This window comes from Acanthopagrus latus, chromosome 4, assembly GCF_904848185.1.
Source record: "Acanthopagrus latus isolate v.2019 chromosome 4, fAcaLat1.1, whole genome shotgun sequence".
Taxonomy (NCBI): Eukaryota; Metazoa; Chordata; class Actinopteri; order Spariformes; family Sparidae; genus Acanthopagrus; species Acanthopagrus latus.
In genome coordinates this window covers 28,248,733-28,267,913 of record NC_051042.1, presented here as the reverse complement: position 1 = coordinate 28,267,913, position 19,181 = coordinate 28,248,733, and the positions used below count along the sequence as shown (strand labels likewise).

The window sequence follows — 19,181 nt, the reverse complement described above, 5'->3', positions numbered from 1 at the left end:
GGACAATCTGTGTGCAGTTTTCTTAAATAATGGCACACTGAATGAAACCTCAGAGGTTCAGAAGAGATAAACAGCATAATCGATGTTTATCCACAGGTTTTGGTGCAAAAACTGTCCCTTAAAATGTAATCCCAACTTTCAGCAAGTCCATGTGATACATTTACAATAATTTAATACTACAATTTAATACACTCCAGTGTATCAGTATTCACTGTAACTGTTAGCTGTAGCTGCTGTTAGCTAGTTAGCTCAGTTAGCAGTGATTCTAGTGGCCCAGGCTGGGAGCTTGGAGCAGTAAACAATGTCAGTGTTTACACGCTTTAAACACAAGATTTCTTTCATCAAAAACTAGCACGCAAATGATAAATAATGACAGTGCTAGCAAGTTGATTTTTACTAGGTATTTTTGTTTAGGGAATGTCATGTTGATTATAAATTAAAATGGATCACCAGAGTTATTACAGTTCTGCTGAAGATTGAAATCTGCAGCTTTGCAACACAACAACAACAACAAAAACAACAACACAGCAGTTTCAAGGGACTCTCTGCAGGTGACAAAGTGCAGTTTTCAATCAAATGAGGCTTTGCTTTCTGGATAGATGCATAACTGATCCAAATAACAAAAATAACATCAGTCTCTTGCAAAATTTCAGATTGCTTAACCTCAAACTGCACAGCACAAGCACTAACAGTCATATAAGAGAAGAAGGCTGGGAGGGACTCTCTCCAAAAAGCCATATTTTCCTGTCATGTAATGTTACATTTTCAGGGTCTGACTCATTATTTAACCACTTTAGTCCTCCTGTTTGGTTTGTGTTTGTTGTGGCAGTGTAGGTAATACGTGGGTGAGCTCTGTGCTCGTGTTTGTTCCTGTCTTTAAAGGCTCGGGCTTTTTGGTCAGTTCTGATGCTGCTTGGAGTGCGGATGCTGCAGCCAGGTGGTGACCCTGCATGCAGTACCTGGCACACAGCGGAGTGCGTAAAGCTGCGGCCAAATCCCAGAGTCTGAGAGCTGCCCACACTGGCCAATCTGCTACCAGAGAGAGTGAGCAGAGGACACTGCCACTGAAACAAATATTATAGCTGCAATACAAAATGCACTAAACTGTCAGATGTCAACTTACTGTAGAAATGTGTATAAAATGTGTTGGTCAAATTATCCACACACCGCATGTTTCACTGACAAATCATTGTCGAGTGTGGAAGCCGCCTCCCTAATCCAGCAAGTCTTTGCATTACTTCAGTGTCGCCCTGACGACTGACAGTGTCGCTAATGAGATTTGACTGTAGACAATCACTGTGGTTTAAAATGACATTGTCGTGAAGGGATTTATGTCTCCCCACAGAAGACTGGACCTGGGATGTGGTTTCTGACATATTCAGAGACACTGGCAAAAAAGCAAGTGGGCACCTCCTGCCTCAGGGAGTCAGGAACATCATCATGTTACACTAAAAAAAACTGACCCGAATAACCAATAAACATAAAGTTGGAAGCTAGATAATCTCCAAATGCTTGTTTCATCGAGACTTTAAAGGTCCAGTGTCTGGGATTTTGCGACATCTTGCCGTACGGTTGCAGATGGCAACCAACTGAACACCCCTCGCATCACCGTCTCCTACGGTGGCAGCTGAAAACGCTAAGAACGTGAATGCACCCGCCCCTTCTGTTCAAATAAAAGGCTCATTCTATAGTGACAAAAACCAGGCAACTCCCATTTTCAAGTGATTACACACTAATGAAAACACAATTATGGACAATGTATTCCTATGCCAATAGATCCTCCCAAACCCTACACACTGGACCTTTATGTTACTCTTTAATATTCAATTTAATTATTTCAGCCGTCCATTAACCCCACCGATCATCCCAGCCTTGTTAATGATGACATTTGATACACAGCAACCCAGAAACCCAGAGAGAAATTCAACAAAATCCTGTTGCACAATATGTCTGAAAAAAAAAATAAAAATAAAAATCACCTCCAGCTTTGGGCTCCACCTTCTGGCAGCTGCTTTCTGATTGGCTGCAGTTTCACGGGTTTGGATACCCTTCACCAAACCTTTGTCAAACGACCTTCTGCATCACTTTCTATTTTACACCGTCTATAATAGGAAGCCATAAAAATAATCTTTACTATCAGTGCCGGTTCGAGAGGAGAGTCACCACCTCATTACCGCCCCTGTCTGAGGGGCTGATTATGGGATGGAAGGAGCCCTGCACCAGAGCTGAGCCCGGGGCATCCTGGCGGCTCAGTCTGCTAATGGCTGCATGGGGTTTGAATTGCAGCTCATTCCACGCTGTTGCATGTCTCTCCCCTTCACTTCCCCCAGCCACTCTACACTGTACCTGTCACCACGAAACCAAAAAAAGAAAAAAGAAAAAGAAAATGAAATACTCATAAAGGTGGATTGCCCTCTCTGCTTTTCAATAATAATAAAAAAAAAAGACCAAAAAGCTGGTTGAATCGAGCGACGAGAGCAGTCGAATCTCACTCAATTACCTCCCTGGATCCTTTTAATGATCCCACACAGACAAAGCACTGTGATCCCACTGTGAAACACCCTGTGATGAACTAGACCATTGTGTGTGTCCTAGCCCCAATATGCTAATCCAGGATTAATTATGGACCAACCCTAATGAGTATCTCCCTTGCCCTCTTAGATATGTAAATGTACCAGCGGTGGACAGCGTTTAGAGGCTTTTGTTAACGCTGCGCTCTCTGTGTTCTATTAAAAAAAAAAAAAAAAAAAAAGGCAGGACACGACAGAAAGAGACAAGGACAAAGGTTTAGTGGCTATAGATTATTGCTGATTATATCATTGCTTAAATAAAAAGTCTAACTCCCACTGGGTCAAGGGAGCACATGTGATGTGATTCCAGGGAATCAGTGCAAAGGTACAGTAAATGTTTCACCTGCCGAATTATATCACTTTAACACAAAGTGTGCAAGGTGAACAAACACAAACCGACACAGACCTGTTTGATATGGCCGTTTCTCCATCAGTGGCTACCTGTCTCCCTGACTGCATGGGTGGGGAACTGTTTTTTTCAGCCCATTAATTACACAGGAAGTGTGAAGATGTGCAGAGCCAGAGGAAGTGTGCTCTTGTGGCACTTTCACCCTCATCATCCTCCCTTGACGGGTAAGAGATGAGGAGAGAGAGCAGAGAGAGAGAAAGAGAAGAAGAAGAAAACATGAACGTCAGACTTTAAAAAGAGGTCATTATGGATTTACTTCAACGACGCACAGCCCGCCATCGTCATCGTCTGCAGCTGACGTAGAAATAATACTGTACATATGTGTAATGTTATTAGTCAAAAGTACTAATACACAGCATCAACATAATCTTCAAACTTTATTTAAAACCTCAACACGTGGTCGAGCTTGTGCATCCATTTCAGATGGGTGCGTCACTTTCCGCTCTGCAGCTACAGGGAAGATTTGAGCTGTAAAAAAAGGTCCATGTAACATCTATTCAGGTCAGTTTTGGGATCTCTGGGCTTCTGGAGACTTCTGGACTGTATGAAGCAAGTAGTTCTACCTCTACTTACACTCAACTCAGGCACTGTGTAGTTTTGGAGAAGAAAATTTAACTCAGAATATTTAATATTAATGTAGAATAATAATGAGGAAATAATGCAAACATATAAACATTTTTTTCCCCCATAACTGAATAAACAAGCTCTTCACAGGGGAAAATAAGGTCCCCAGAACACTGTGTGGAGCTGCAAAGGTGGCAGGGTCCGCCACACATAAACAAAATAAAACAATATGAAATGTGCTGTCTTTTAAGGTCAGTTTATTTATTCACTTTATTCAGTCACTGAAACAAAGAGAGTTTGTTTATCGTGTTAAAACAAAATCATAAATTAATCATACATTTATTTTCCCAAAACAACATAGTGCACCTTTAAACGTCTTGCAGCCTCAGTAACCAACAGGACTTAATGCAGATTGTACACTAAACACAGTACGTTTATTTTATTTTTCTTGTTTAAGTCTAACAGCTTTAAGGTGCATACATTAACTCCATCTTCTCTCCCTGTGGGATGAGATAATATTGACATTATTGATCCCCTGCTCAAGAAAAGGTATTAAAATAAATAAACACCGAGTACAAACTAAACAAGAAATGAACATATGGTGTGTGTGGAGGTGCTGAGAAAGAAAAACTCAGGTGTGTGTGTTTGTGCGCGCGTGTGTGCGTGGGGGGGTCTCTCCCTGTGAGTTTCTGTCCAAGGTGTTGGGGGGGGGATGTCACGTGACTGCGCTTCCTCCCTCTGTGAGAGCAGGATGCTGTGTGTGCGCGTGTGTAGGCTGTGCACGGGGTCACCTCAGTCCTCATCATGAGCGGCTCGAGCTCATGAGGAACAGGAGGCTTCTCTGAGACGGCGGCAGGTTCGCTGCTGCACGCTCCGCAGCCCGGGATCTGTGCGGCTGAATGCGTAACTTTCACTCTTTACGCGCATCCTCCTCTTCCTCTTCTTCTTCTTCTTCGTCCTCTTCTTCTTCTTCTTCTTTCCCTACGACATTAGTGTGGCAACTGTGGATGGGCACTCGGGAGTGGGCTGCTGCCCACCAAGTCTCACTGTGTTCCGGAGGCGCTGAGGAGAAGAACATGTAAAGAATCCCGCAGGCTGATCCCCGCAGATTCCTCTCCGCCTCGCCGCCAACATGCAGAAAGGGATGCGACTCAATGACGGCCACATCACCTATCTGGCTCTTCTGGCGAAGAAGGACGGGACGAGGCGAGGCTGCCTGAGCAAGAAGAGCTCGGACAACACAAAATGGCATTCAAAGTGGTTCGCTTTGTTGCAGAACATGCTGTTTTATTTCGAGAACGACTCCAGCTCACGCCCCTCCGGACTGTACCTGTTGGAGGGATGCGTCTGTGACAGGGCGCCGTCACCGAAACCGTCTCTGTCAGCGAAGGAATGCTTAGAGAAGCAGGTAAGATGTGAAACACAAGCTCCCGGTGAGTCGAGGCGCTCTCTCACACACACACACACACACACACACACACACACACACACACACACACACACTCGTCAAACTTGTTTGTGTGTGTGTGTGTGTGTGTGTGTGTGTGTGTGTGTGTGTGTGTGTGTGTCTCACATCCACGAGAGGGAAGTGTGTTTTTTTTCTGTGTAACGCAGCACAAATGCGTTTCCAAACGACACAGTTGCTGTTTGTGTGTGTGTGTGTGTATTTTTTTTTATCCCCTATTTATCACGCCAACAATGTCCCGGAGATGTTCACTTGACGCTCGGTGTTGTTACGTAATGGCGTCATCCCCCAACTGATTGATTGTCTCGATTCTGCACTAAAATAGCAGCGCAGCCCCGCATCAGAGGCGAAAAACGCATCGAACGCAAAAACCGAACGCAGAACATGTCCAGTCAAGTCCTGCGCGATTCTCTGCGCAAAACTTTGGCCAAAAAAAAAATAAAAATAAAATAAAATAAAAAAGAAAAGAACGTGAACTAGTTATGTCTCCCGTCAGGACATTTGTTGCAGCTCGTTGTGTGTGTTTCTTTTCCTTTTTTTTATTTTTATGTAAGAGGCTGTATTTTTAGACACGCGGCTCATGTTGTGGGGAGCAAACTTAAAAAAAGCAGCATCCCAAAAACTTTGCAGGTTGCCATCTTGCGGAGGAGAGCTGCCCCCTTCCTTTTTTTTTTTTTTTTTTTGACGTATTGATTTAATTCCTTGTCTTGATATTAATAGCACCCTACCTTGGCAACTGCGTCTCCACCGGTTCACAGCGGCCCGTCTCATTATCACGGGGTTGTTAACGACAGCCATGAATGAAAAAACCCAAGTAGATAAATAAATAAATGAATGAAAATGTCCCAGCATTTTTTTTTTTTTTTTGGTTTCTCAGTTCAGCCCCTCCATTCGTTTTTAATTCCCTGGGCCATGGATTAACATGTGTGAGGGCTCAACAATTTCCACTCTTGTTGTGTGTGTGTGTGTGTGTTTTCTGTTGTGCCAGTGTGACACAGTCAGAAATAATCTCAGTGAAAGCCTTCCTGCCTCAGTTCGGAGGGGTTAGGGAGGCTGCTGCTGCTGGAAGAAATAAACCTTGTGGCGTAAAAAGCATTAAAAGAGGCAGAGAAGTGGTCAAGCTGCTGCGAGTGAGCCATGACTGCAGTCACCTTCTGAAAATCTGCTCCGCCAGCTGCAGTCGCCTCTGTCTCCCCCCCGCCACTCCCCCCACTCCCCCTGCAGCAGAGCTCAGAAAAAGAGCTGAAGTCAGAAAGTCACAGCGGTTGGTCATCTTATCCGTTCACTCATCAGAATCTTTGTTTATGAGGCAAACAGGTGGTCAGGTTTTTATTTTTTCTCCTCCACGCGCCGCATGAGAGCACTTTCGAGTGTTTTGTATGAAAGTTGTTGTTGGACTTTAGGCCCCGCAGACTTTTACAATACAGCAACAGATCTGATGCAAAAAAAAAAAAAAGAAAAGAAAATGAAGGCAACAACATTTCATTTGTCTCTTTTACACACTGCTACAAAGTCTCGTGGTCGTACTGGAACAAGGGATGACAGTGCTCATGATCAGGGCCCTCACCCGTCAACCCTCCAAGTGCCGCGTGTGGGTTGTTTTTCAGATCACACATGAGAAAAACTAATATGGGTGATCACTCTCTACAGAAAAGTACAATTCTTCACTCTACTGGAAGAAAAGCTGTACTGAACTACCTCCAGAACATCTGTTGATGAACATGTATCTTACGTTAAGTTGTGTGGTTATAAGTTGGCTCGGTCGACCGATATTATCCTCCAATATCGGCCTATCACAGATGTCTGTTTTGGCGTAAATGTCCCAGATCAGGGCTGTACGATATTGGAAAAAACTGACATCGCATTTTGCGATGCTTATTGCGATATGACACATTTCAGGAATATTCACCAGATAAGTTGAGTATATTTTATCAATGTGTGTCCCTCAGAATCAGTGAAATGACTCTACAATAGGCCGACTTCTCTTTAGATTAGAGATGCTGAAAATTAAAACCGGTTTAGTTTTCCTTCTGTATTTGAGCACACTGATGTCATTTTAGAGTTTGTTGTTAAACTGTAAAATGTCCTGCCTCCGTCAAAAATTTGATAACATTTGAGGGATTGCTGCAAGAAATGTGAGTATATCGCCCAAAATATATTGATATCGGAACCTTTTTACTGCCTAATATCATTGTTAGCATAAGCCCCAAACATCCAGTGTCAGGCTCTGTTAAGAATCACAATCCTGAGCTATGATATTGATATTTTCCTGTATAACCTCCGAGGAACAGTTGTCTACAGACAAATAAAGGATCGCTGCAGTGTACATTCATTATGAGTGACTGTTGTGCTCTGGTTCCTGCAGCTATCTGGCCGTTCCCATCAGCTGTACCTGATGTCGCTGTCCATGGTGCTGAACTCTGCTGTCGCATCATGTTTTTTCACACAGTCGCCCTCCGCTCTCTGTCGGCAGAGCTGTTGGGATTCTTATCAGTGTCACTAAGAGGGACCAGCGGAATTTAGATCGTTGAGAATAAGTAAATGCATTTTTACCCTGGACAGCTGTTGAAGTTACCACCCTCAGCTGGTTAAAGAAGTTGTTTCATGACATGTGATATCTTGCAGCCATGTGAACTTTGACCGCCCACTAAAGTAGCTGCGGAGAGTTTTTCTTCTTCCTCTTCTTTTTCATCACCAAGTAGTTTTAGTTACCTGACATTAAGCAGAGTTTAACCTTGTGTAGCAGATCAGAAAATGCTCATATGGGCTGTTCTTGGATGACTGAGCTGTTAAACTTTGCTCACTGTAAAGACTGTCTCCTTTAAAACCATGTCAGGACGGGAGACGCGCTTTGTTCGGGGGATGAAATATGGACTGAGCGACATCTACGATGACAGCTGTTCATGCAGGCTGCTCCGGTGAATTTATTTCAACAGTGAATTAAATGAATTTGAAAGCCTTCAATTAGCATAACACAGTCTTCTGTTCGGCACGTGTTGCTTTACATAATATGTGTCAGGAATAAATTCTCTCTGTTTTTTTCTGGTATTTGTGTGCGAGGGCGTCAGATTTTCATTGTGTCAGATGTGCACATGTACGTAAATAAAAATTTGGACTTGTGTGACCAGCGTGTGCTCTGTGCGTGTGCTCCGTGTGCGACCATGTGTCGGTGCGTGTTGTGGGACTCTTGTGCATGCAGGCTCCACGTCTATATTTGCCTCTCTGTGGCCTCCTGCATGCGCCGATGTCAATCTATAAAAGGTGTCTGAGGGCATACAGATTCCCTTGTTTTTTTCACTTTCGCCACTCTGGAAAAACAAAGAGCGACACTTGAGTCAATGAGCAGACTGCAGAGGTCATCTGAGGCGACACTACTGTAGATTTTCCTGACATTAAGACCCGTTACTTAGGCAGATTAACGCAAATTCCACATTTTTCTGTCGCGGGTGTTGGTGCCGTTCTCGTGTGTGTGTATGTGTGTGACAAGAGCTGCGGGAGGAATGGCCGGGGCGAGTGCTGGATCTTATCTGTGTGTGACAGGGAGAAGGGACAATGCAGCGAATAGATGCCAAGCCAACTGCCACCTTGCAGGGCTACGGCGCTTTTTATAGCCCTCACTCGTCAAAAAAAAAGGCAGCAGATCTTTCTCTCTCTCTCTCTCCCCTCCCTGCTCCGTCTGTCTCCGCGCTCTCATTGTATTCTGTGGAGTGTTCTACTTTTTAAATGTTCTTATTCCCCATTTAGAAGGCGAGTTACGTTTAAGCCCACAGTTACTATGGCAACCCCTATTTGCATCTGAAAAAGTGCATTTGAAGGGGGCCGATGAAATGTGCAACAACATGCCTCGCTTAGCGAGTACAGCAAACACGGGCATGTGAGGGACGTGATGTGGGTCGTCTCGGGTGGTGGCGGAGGTGGGGGTGAAGTTTTATTTGTTTTATTTATGCGAGCACGTTTTTCTCTGAATCTAAAGTTCACGACTGCAGTGCTGGTGATACAGTGAACACCTTTCATCCGTACAATCAGCAGGACTGTGGCTGGTGTCAAGTAACCATTTTTAAGCAGTCTATTATAGCCTCTTTGCACTGTGGAGTATCAATATGCCTAATGTATTTCCAGTTGTTTTGAAAGAGTGTTCCTTGTTGTTTATTGACTTCATTTTCAACGTTCGGCAACATTTTTTTTTCTGATCTTTTCTTCTCTACCGTATACGTAGAAAAGAGCTGAAGTGGTGGTGTAGAAGTGTTTCCTTTTGCTTCAAGTAGATTTGCTCATTTCAGTGAAGATGGTAGTATAGAAATGACCATGAAGCATTTCTATTACTCCAAATAACAAAGAAAGAAACAGACATGTTTTATATGTTATGTGGGTTGTTTAGAAATCATTCACAAAGACAGAAATATACAGTCTGTTCTCTTAGTCAGATTTTTTAAAATTTTTTTTAGAACTTCACCTCTGATGAACCAACTGTTATAAAACTCCAATGACAGATATCCAAATAGACTGGATGTAGGAGGGCAGAGCTGTAGAAGAAGTACTGCCAGCACTCATTTAGAGGTATACAGTATATCAAAATCCATTATATTAAAACTGTGTTTTCCACAGTCTTATCAGAAGGCAAGCGTCAGTTTTTGTGGCAGACTCTCAAACATGTAGGAGATTATGCTTGACGTGGTGTCAATTAGCGGGAATGAACGACGGTTGCCTCCACGGATTCCACCAATAACTGATTATGGACACTTCAGAAGGCAGTATCCCGCTTATACCTAAGAAAATAAAAGTGAGGCAATTGATTTATACTTATTTTCAATCATTTTGCAATCAAAATTTTAAGCTTTAACAATAAGATACGAAAGCCAGGAAGCTAACATTATTCTAACAAGGTTCAAAGTCTGTAACATTGTGTACAGTTGACAGACAGTAAATATAATTTCGCAGCATGTTTAACAACAAGACCAGCGGTAGCTAGCCAGCCACGTCATTTCCCCAAATCGACATCAAGATTTTCACAAACAGCGAAAAAGTCCACGTGTATCGTCTATACCGAATACCGAATGGGATGTGAGATGATCGCTTGTGTTAAGAGGGACAGTGTCGGCTGCTTCTCGCAGCTGGTGTGTTGCAGGATGATGCACTGAAGGAGTATCGAGTGTTTAGATTAGATACAGTGGAGCTATAGTGCATTCATTTAGAGCCGTGAACAAACAGTTTTACCGGGACTTGAACTCATGTGGTTACGTAAGGGGGTCGACCAAAGCAAGTACGTTTCGGAGTTGTCAAAGGTGATCTTAGGTGTCTGTGATCAGAAACAGAACACTGAGGTGTCTGCAAATGGCTGTTTAAAGTCAATATGTTTTTTTTTACAATGCTGTGCTATTAAAAATATCCCTGAAAATGTATATCTATAAAAATAAAACTGGATCAAAAAGGTTCAAAGAGATAAATGTGATCAGACGTTTAGTTATTAGAAGCCATCCTCATCATCATTATTACAAAATAAACATGTTAAATTGTTTCTCTTTTTCTCTGTTCCTGATGAATTTCAGTGTTTGTTTTCTTTTTGGGTCTGTAGAGTTTAAACAAGGATTTACTATGGGCTACGTTGTCTCACTTACAGAGAGATAATGTCTCTGTGGCAAAAAATGTAGTGACGTGGAGCTAAATATAGCTGCTTAAAAGGCTTGACACACCAGATCACAGGAAGCGTGAGATGGGAAGCACATTATTGACAAAGGCCCATTCTGCTGCTCATCAGGAAATATGGAACATTACTCCCCTTCACAAATGATTTGCTCTTGGCATTTGGGAGGGATAAAAAATCCAATATATTGGATTTGTGGGGGTCTATTTACAATGCATCAGTGTTATATAATTCAATGCCTTTCTACCACAAACAAGCTCTCTGTGCTATTATCACAATGACCACCACTTTGTTGATTTGAGGATTTTTTTATCTGATAAGCCTATTAGAAAACAATTCCACTGGTGTTGTTTGCCATAATTGCCATAACGGAGCCTTTAAGGCTGTTTGGGCCACTGGAGATAATATAATAATAATTGGTGAGGGAGTAAAAAAGGCGTGAGGACCCCAGAGGTGCTTGTGTCACGAAAATGCAGCCGGATCACCAGGACAAAGCAAAACAAAACCAAACAAAACATGGCGTCAGTCAAGAGGCTTCCACCAATTCAGAGGTGAGTTGCCAGGTTACAGGCTGAATACACAGAGGCTTTATAATGAATCTCTCAAGACCTTTCCCTCAGGATCGCTCTCTCTTCCTCTCATGCACACATGGACACGCACGTGTGTCTACATACAACTTCAGTTTTCAGCGAAATGTAGATTTGAGACAAAAGCCAGTCGATGATGACGAATGATTTGAGGTTTCCCCTTTGATAGGTTACAAAGAAAACCGTCTCCATCTTTTACTTTGAAACCTTTGAATATATTCTCACATTCTCAGTACACGCTGAACAAATATTTGACTCTTTCTGTGATGTCGTTTTCCAGTATTACTTCACCGTCACGTTCAATCATGACAACCAGAAGGCTCTGGAGCTGCGCACAGAGGACGTCAAGGACTGTGACGAGTGGGTGGCTGCCATCACACAGGCCAGGTACCTCTAACACATGACCTGTCACCTACATGCACACATTCAGATGATGAGGAGGGAGACTGTGTTCTCAAGATTTGTGTTTGTGTCTGTGCGAATGCTGCGATGTAGTGTTTATCAGTTTGATATATCAGTGAAAGATAAGCCCAACCCATTCCCTAATCTACCTCACCCAGCATCAGAGCTATAAAAAAAATGAAACCTGCAGGTTTTCAGGAACGAAGGAAAGGAAACTGAAAGATTTTTTGGAGCTTTTCAGGTTAAAAAACCAATGGATTAACATGTAATTCTTCAATTTACTGGAGGCATTCAGACAGTCAATCACAGTACTTTTAAACTTTTGCATGCTACGTTCGAAAGTGTAAAGCGTGTTAGCAAGAGGGACTTTAAAACTACAGTTGTATTTTGTGACCAGAGTATTGGACAAGTTATATTTTGATGCTAATCAGTAGGACAGGGGATCTCCAAAGTCATCAGACATCAACACTTTTGGAACCACAGTTGTTGGACATGTTTCATGCCATTTGTCAAGATATTTTCCTCTGTGGTTGACGGAATCCCTCTGCTGGTGTGACTAAAAGGCATTTGTGTTCCTTTAAATTAAGGAATTAAATTAAGTCTAATACACTCATTAATGGTGGTTTCAGACCAAACACGTAAGAACAAGTAGGCTGGTTTTAAGGGTTAGACTACATCAGAATCACAATCTTAATGTGATTATCTGGTATCCCTGTCCTCTCTGACGTATTCTGCCAGAGGATCTCCTGCTCGGAGATCAGAGCAACTGAATTTTGACGATTCGGAGATCAAAAGCTGAACCATTCCGACATTCTTCTTGACTGTAAATCACTGTCAACATTTCCTCTTTCTGTCAATGCCAGAATTCCCCTGAATGCATGATGTGGAGGTCGGTGTCTTTGGGGTCAAGGTTTAACTTAATTGAATCGCTGCTGCACAACCTGATGGAAAATGAACATGCTATGGTTTGTGCAGCTTCCTTAGAGAGTGCGGTCGAACTTGCCCTTTTTCGGTGTGAAATCGCTGTTAGACTCCACTGGATTATTGTGTAGATTCCCTTTAATTGTTGTTAAAGTTTAGAACACTATTATAGAATGAGGGTGTTATTATTAGACTTGATTCATGGAGTCCGGAGATTTTATAATGAGTGAAATGCCCCTTTAAGATTCAGAGACAAAAGAGGGTCATGAAGGCCGAGCAATACAATCACTGTAAATGTCAGCAGTGAGCATTTGTATGGCGAAAGGTCAATTGATTAGACTCATTGAAGATTACATTGATTAGCGCTCAGTTGAGGCAGCAGCACTTACTGTACAGGGGTAAGTTGACCTGTGAGCATGTAATACACAACAAGGCAATGAAAAATCTGTATTTACATATAATCATATTGCTTTTTTTTAATATTCTGATGCTCTGATTTCTTTTTCAGCACTTATTTCTGTGAGAAGAATTCCAGTTTGACAAGCAGTTTTGCTTTGTTGAATCAAATCAGACTACGACTCTTTGTTGAACTGGACAATGTACAGAATTACAGCTCTTGCAGAAACAACCTTTGCACGTGGTTTGCTAAGCCTGCAAAGTATTTGTAGGATCGGTTGCATAAGTGCCTGCGCTCTGAGCGGACGTTGGGTCCGCGGTTCAAACACATGCTGAACAGAGGTCTGCTTGTGCTTTGATAAATCCATGGAGAGCCCATGAAACATGCGTTAATGAGGTCCTTACAGTGTCCGTGTGTGTGTTTAGTTACAGGAACCTGGCTACAGAGCATGAGACCCTCATGCAGAAGTATCTCCATCTACTCCAAATAGTGGAGACGGAGAAAACGGTTGCCAAGCAACTTCGACAACAGATAGAGGATGGGGAAATCGAGATAGAGCGGCTAAAATCAGAGGTAACTCGCCATGAAATTTCATTCTAGTAATACCTGTGTGTGTGTTTTGTCTTACTGCGCGGCACTCAGTGGAGACGGAGAGTGAAAAGATGGACGTGAAAGTGGTCGGGCACATTGTTTAAAGACAGAAATGGGGGCGTAGGACAAAGGTCACGACCCAGATTACAAACCACAGTTCTGTGAGTTCACGGCGAGCGTCGCAGCTTGCGGCGCCCCCGGGATGTCCTTGTTAGAGACTCTGCAGCACTGTCGAGTGTTTTGTATTCTCATTATTCAGTCTAAACTAGATCAAATGCATTTCTCTTTAATGTGCTAATGGATAGCTCCATTTCAATTGGATGTTTTCAATATGCATGAATCGGCTTCCATTGTAGGGGATGCTGCTAGTCCGCACCAAAAATGATAATCAACCGTCTCACTTTTCATGGCTAAAACGTGTCGTAGTAATGGATTTTGGGTCGTTTTATTAAATGTAAGTGCTTTAATAAAAGGACGTCTGTTCTTATTCATACGTCGTTTCATGATGAAAATGAAACAGTATTGAAAGGAAACATTTTGATGCAGCTGGTACAGTTTGTTTACAAAGTCTTAACAGCTAATGGATGGTAACGAAGTCAAACAAAAAAAACAAATAAAAACATTGAATAAGACATTCACGATCATAATAAAACATAGAGAGAGAGAGAGATAGTTAGACGTGACCAAGTTCACGAGTAGGATTTCAGCTGCACACAGTATGAACCCACTCAGCCAATGCAATGTCTGATTTGTGTTGAATTTCAGATCGCTGGGCTGCTCAAGGACAATGAGAAGATCCAGTCAAATCCAGAGGTACCTCCCAGTGAAGATGACACGGAGATCAAGAAGATCAAGAAGGTGAGATCTTTACAGTTTTCTCGTCAAGAAAAACTGAAGTAATGCAGAGAGTAAACCTTAAGAAAAAAAAGACTATAGGAAGAGTTTGATACGTATAGTTCCTGAAACAGCTGTTTTAAAACACTACATCATCTCCAGGCACCTGCAGGTTTTATTTTTAACCTTCATTTGTTCAGGGAAGCTCACACTCGCATATATAGCAGGGAGCACCTCATCCACCAGTGTGCTCTGTCCTCAGCTCTACTGAACCTGCTGCCTCATTAATAATGCCTGGAGTTTGGGAAGTTTTGGAAAGCCCCTTAATTTAAGGCTGTGGCGATGAAACGACAGATGATTATCACCAGATTCAGCTCAATAAAGCATTTTAGTGTCTTTGAGGTCAGTGTTTAGGTTTTACATGCTCATAACTTTTCTGCTTCGGTTCACTTTCTAATGATATAAATTCCAAATGTGGTGAAAATGTCTGCTTGTGGAAAGGGTTTAGCAGGGGTTAGCAACTAGCTGGAGCATCTATTAACTAAAGAGGGAGAGGGTTGCTGGAGACTAAAACTGAGCTTACAGTTGAACAGTTGTATGGCCATATATAACAGGTTGTGAGTTGCATAAATGTAGAGAATATGACAAATCTTTATCGATTCTCAGCTCCTTGATTGATCAGTAATTTAACAGACTGGGAAAATCCAGAGGAATTTTCAAATAAAAACAGCACATTTGACAACCTGTAAGCCCCTGTTTGACAACAGTAAAACATTTCTTGAGCCCACTGGTAACTCAGAAAATATGCCAGCATGCTGACAAATACACAAAGATAATACAGCTGAATTAGCATAACTTTTGTTTGCTAACCTTTGTAATCGCAGGTCCAGAGTTTCCTGCGAGGCTGGATTTGCCGCAGAAAGTGGAAAACCATCATCCAGGACTACATCCGTTCCCCTCACGCCGAAAGCATGCGGAAGAGGAACCAGGTGGTGTTCAGCATGCTGGAGGCCGAGGCCGAGTACGTCCAGCAGCTCCACATCCTGGTCAACAACTTCCTGCGGCCGCTCCGCATGGCCGCCAGCTCCAAGAAGCCGCCCATCACCCACGACGATGTCAGCAGCATCTTTCTTAACAGGTGGCTGGTGGTGAGACTGGAGACTGGTTGTGATAGTGGTGTGACTCGGCACAGTGGGAGCAGCCAACACTTGTGAACAGGAGAGAGGGAGAGAGAAAGAGACAATCGCTCATGACCGCCATTTTGCTTATTTGTTTTATTAGTGAGACCATCATGTTCCTCCATCAGATCTTCTACCAGGGACTCAAGGCCAGGATAGCCAGTTGGCCGACACTGGTGCTGGGTAAGAGAGACAGCGACGACGCCTCAGTCATCCATAAAGTTCAAAATAGTAGTATTGTTTGGGGACCCTGTATTACCTCACACTCCTTGGTTGTTTTTGTCTTCATATGTTATATTTGTTTGATAAAATATTTTAAGATCAATGCACACGAAAAGTACTGTATGAACGAATTTAATGAAACGTAAATATTCCTTAAAATGTCGTCCTCTCGTTCCAGCTGACCTGTTCGACATCTTGCTGCCAATGCTGAACATCTACCAGGAGTTTGTGAGGAACCACCAGTACAGCCTGCAGATCCTGGCTCACTGCAAACAGAACCGAGACTTCGACAAGCTGCTCAAGCAGTATGAGGCCAAGCCCGACTGTGAGGAGAGGACGCTGGAGACATTTCTCACCTACCCGATGTTTCAGGTAAAGCAAAACGGTAACACTGGAGATGACTCGAGTGTTATTACACAATTCACACATAGTTTTATAACCTAGTCTGTGGCATTTGTTCAGCCTGTAAAGTACATGTTTTTCAGTGCGTATTCAAATACTGCCCTCCTTTTTCTTGTTTTTTAAATTCCCAAATATGTTCATAGGCATTGTTTAAACTTTCCCTGCAGTATCTTATATATGAGCTAATGTATGTCAAAGACCTTGAAAGTTCAAAAGGTTAAAGTCTGCATCAACGGCAGCTCCTCTCTCCAACAGAAAACACTGAACGCCTCATCAGTAGTCCCTCCTTTAGTTCTGTGACGTTGTGACATCACGCTGTGCTACGTCACAGAGTGAAACATTTGCATAATTAATGCCTAGTGATCAGGTTGGCACGTGGGAAGTCATTTGGCACAGCTGCTCTGTTGTTGTTAGTGGTGCTGGCACAGGCGTGTGTGAGATGACCAATCAGAGCAGACTGGGTATTCAGGAAGGGGGGCATTAAAGAGACAGTATCACAGTTTAACCAACAAGTGTAATGTAATGTCATGTAAAATGGATAAGTGCCAAATAATCTATAGTGGAATTATGAGTCAAACTCACAATGTGTTGCCTGTCATAGGTCACCTGTGAGTTAGACTTTGATAAAGAGCATCACAGCGGTATAGCTCTTAATTTCATTTGTGTTTGTTTGTTGTTTTTATGCAGCATGCTTCAGGATCTTTAAAAGTTTGACACATTCATTCTGGTTTGGTCTAAAAGCCAGTGATTTCCGGAAAATGGCATATAAGTAAAAAAAAAAAAAAAAAAAAAATGACATCTGTTGATTGTGTTTTTAAAAATTGGACCATTGTGAGATGTTACCTGTGATATTTTAAAGTAGAGCTGTAGAAGTCAAAACAATCTGTGTTTACCTGTTAAACACACTCAATTGGTCTGAGGTTTTCAAAGCCTTTTCAACAACAGAACAATGACGCAGATAAAGCGAAGAGTAGTGTTTCATGGAATATTTATATGTTAAATGTTTCAACTGAACGTGAACAAAAGACACATTTGATCTTTATGCTCCTCAGACAGACTGTGGACGGGCTTCATGACTGTCCGAGTCATTACCAGTCGAAGGCCGTTCGAGTCAAGATGCTTGACCCTGCTGTCTAAACAGCTTTGAATCTCTCGAACTTTCAAGTGTCTGCGTGTGTATTAACACAAAAGGACTGAAGACACTCATTTCAATAAGTGGTTCAAACGTGTGTCTCTGTTTCTCCCTCAGATTCCTCGTTACATCCTGACGCTGCATGAGTTGCTGGCTCACACCCCGCATGAGCATGTGGAGAGAAACAGTTTGGACTACGCCAAGTCAAAACTGGAGGAACTCTCCAGGTAGATCAATCAGCCGATCGATCAACTGAAAATGAAAAACTCTGACTGACAGCTAAACATGTCGTGTGAGTCTGTGAAGTATCTGGATTTATATATGAGTTGTTTTTTTGTCCTTCCAGAATCATGCACGACGAGGTGAGTGAGACTGAGAACATCAGGAAGAACTTGGCTATCGAGCGGATGATCGTGGAGGGTTGTGAAGTGCTGCTGGACACCAGTCAGACGTTCGTCAGGCAAGGTAAGTTTGTGTCGTGGCCACATTAAAACACTGACGGCACCAACACAAATGCCCAATGATATTTAAGTTCTGAACATTGAGTTGTATATTGAGTAAAAACATCAAACACAATCAAGAGTAAAGGTTGTAGGACATGAACGCCTCACGATCTGAACCCACGCTGCCTAAAACAAGGGTCACACAACCAGCATCAGGCAATCTACTTGACAACTGTAATCAATTACGACACCTATCACACATTACTCATTGAAAATGTAATTACATAAGTTGTTACTTTACTTTTTTTACTCTTGACTAACATCCACTGATGTCAGATATTACCTTCAGAATACATTAAAAAAACACCGTCCTCTCACATCTCTCCTGTTGTGATGCATCACATGTGATCTAACCCAGATATTAGCACCTTCCTCCGTCCCTGCAGACACGCGAACAAAAGAATTGATTACTGACGCACAAATGCATGCCTGCTATATACTTTACTGCAAACTACAAACAACAGGAGCTTGAGTATTTACACAAATAAATGTACATTCAAAATGTACAGTCCTTTAACTGTCCACACATGTTGAGGGATTACCGTTGACTCATTACTGTGAAAGGCACCAATTAGAAGGCGAATGTATGTCAGTGTCAGTATCAGAAGTCTGATTTGTGTTTGCATATCTCATCTGTGTTTGTGTTTGTGTGACTGACACTCCACAGGCTCCCTGATCCAGGTGCCTATGAGCGAGAAAGGGAAGATCACGAGAGGTCGACTGGGCTCTCTGTCTCTGAAGAAAGAAGGAGAGAGACAGTGCTTCCTCTTCTCCAAACATCTCATCATCTGTACCCGCGGCTCCGGGGGAAAACTTCACATCACTAAGGTACGACAGGATTGTAATCAAGAGGACCTGATATTAAAAAATTACAACACAATTGATTATGGTAAACCTGATAATAAACAATTAAACCAATAGTTCAATTAAGACTTATGAATATCTATCGCCAAAGAAGCAGGAAGTCTTGTCAGTTATTTTCTTTTCCTTTCTCAAGAACATGTTCTTGATTACACTGTGTGTTTAGCAACTGTTATAACCACAACATTGACCCAGATTTTATTAGAGAACTATCCAGACGCCTGCACTGTCTACAAGCTGGTGACATGCTGTTTGTGACCTTTCACCCCCGTCACAGAACGGAGTGGTCTCTCTCATAGACAGCACACTGATGGAGGAGCCAGAGGGGACAGATGACGAGTGTAAGTTACTACAGACAGTATATTCAAATGTTTTCTTGACTTGTAGGCCTATATGTGGGAATATATATGTATAGTATACAGAGCAGGGCTGCATGATATTGGAAAAAAGTGACATGACACCGATATATTTATTGCAGATAATTTAAATAGCTGTTTTTGGA

General features: G+C 42.4%; 1 protein-coding gene across 2 annotated transcripts in view; it reads left to right on the top strand.

Moving 5' to 3' along the window:
- The first annotated feature begins 3,804 nt into the window (after positions 1-3,804).
- The window catches only part of LOC119017774 (ras-specific guanine nucleotide-releasing factor 1-like), a 29,808-nt gene continuing 14,431 nt past the window's right edge, over positions 3,805-19,181 (top strand). For both annotated transcript variants that reach the window (XM_037094793.1, XM_037094792.1), the window contains exons 1-11: positions 3,805-4,951; positions 11,517-11,623; positions 13,382-13,529; positions 14,313-14,405; positions 15,266-15,519; positions 15,663-15,742; positions 15,960-16,153; positions 17,433-17,542; positions 17,662-17,780; positions 18,486-18,646; positions 18,957-19,020. In XM_037094793.1, coding sequence (XP_036950688.1) covers positions 4,676-4,951; positions 11,517-11,623; positions 13,382-13,529; positions 14,313-14,405; positions 15,266-15,519; positions 15,663-15,742; positions 15,960-16,153; positions 17,433-17,542; positions 17,662-17,780; positions 18,486-18,646; positions 18,957-19,020 — 1,606 coding nt within the window. In that variant the 5' untranslated portion in view covers positions 3,805-4,675. The remainder of the gene's footprint in view (positions 4,952-11,516; positions 11,624-13,381; positions 13,530-14,312; positions 14,406-15,265; positions 15,520-15,662; positions 15,743-15,959; positions 16,154-17,432; positions 17,543-17,661; positions 17,781-18,485; positions 18,647-18,956; positions 19,021-19,181) is intronic.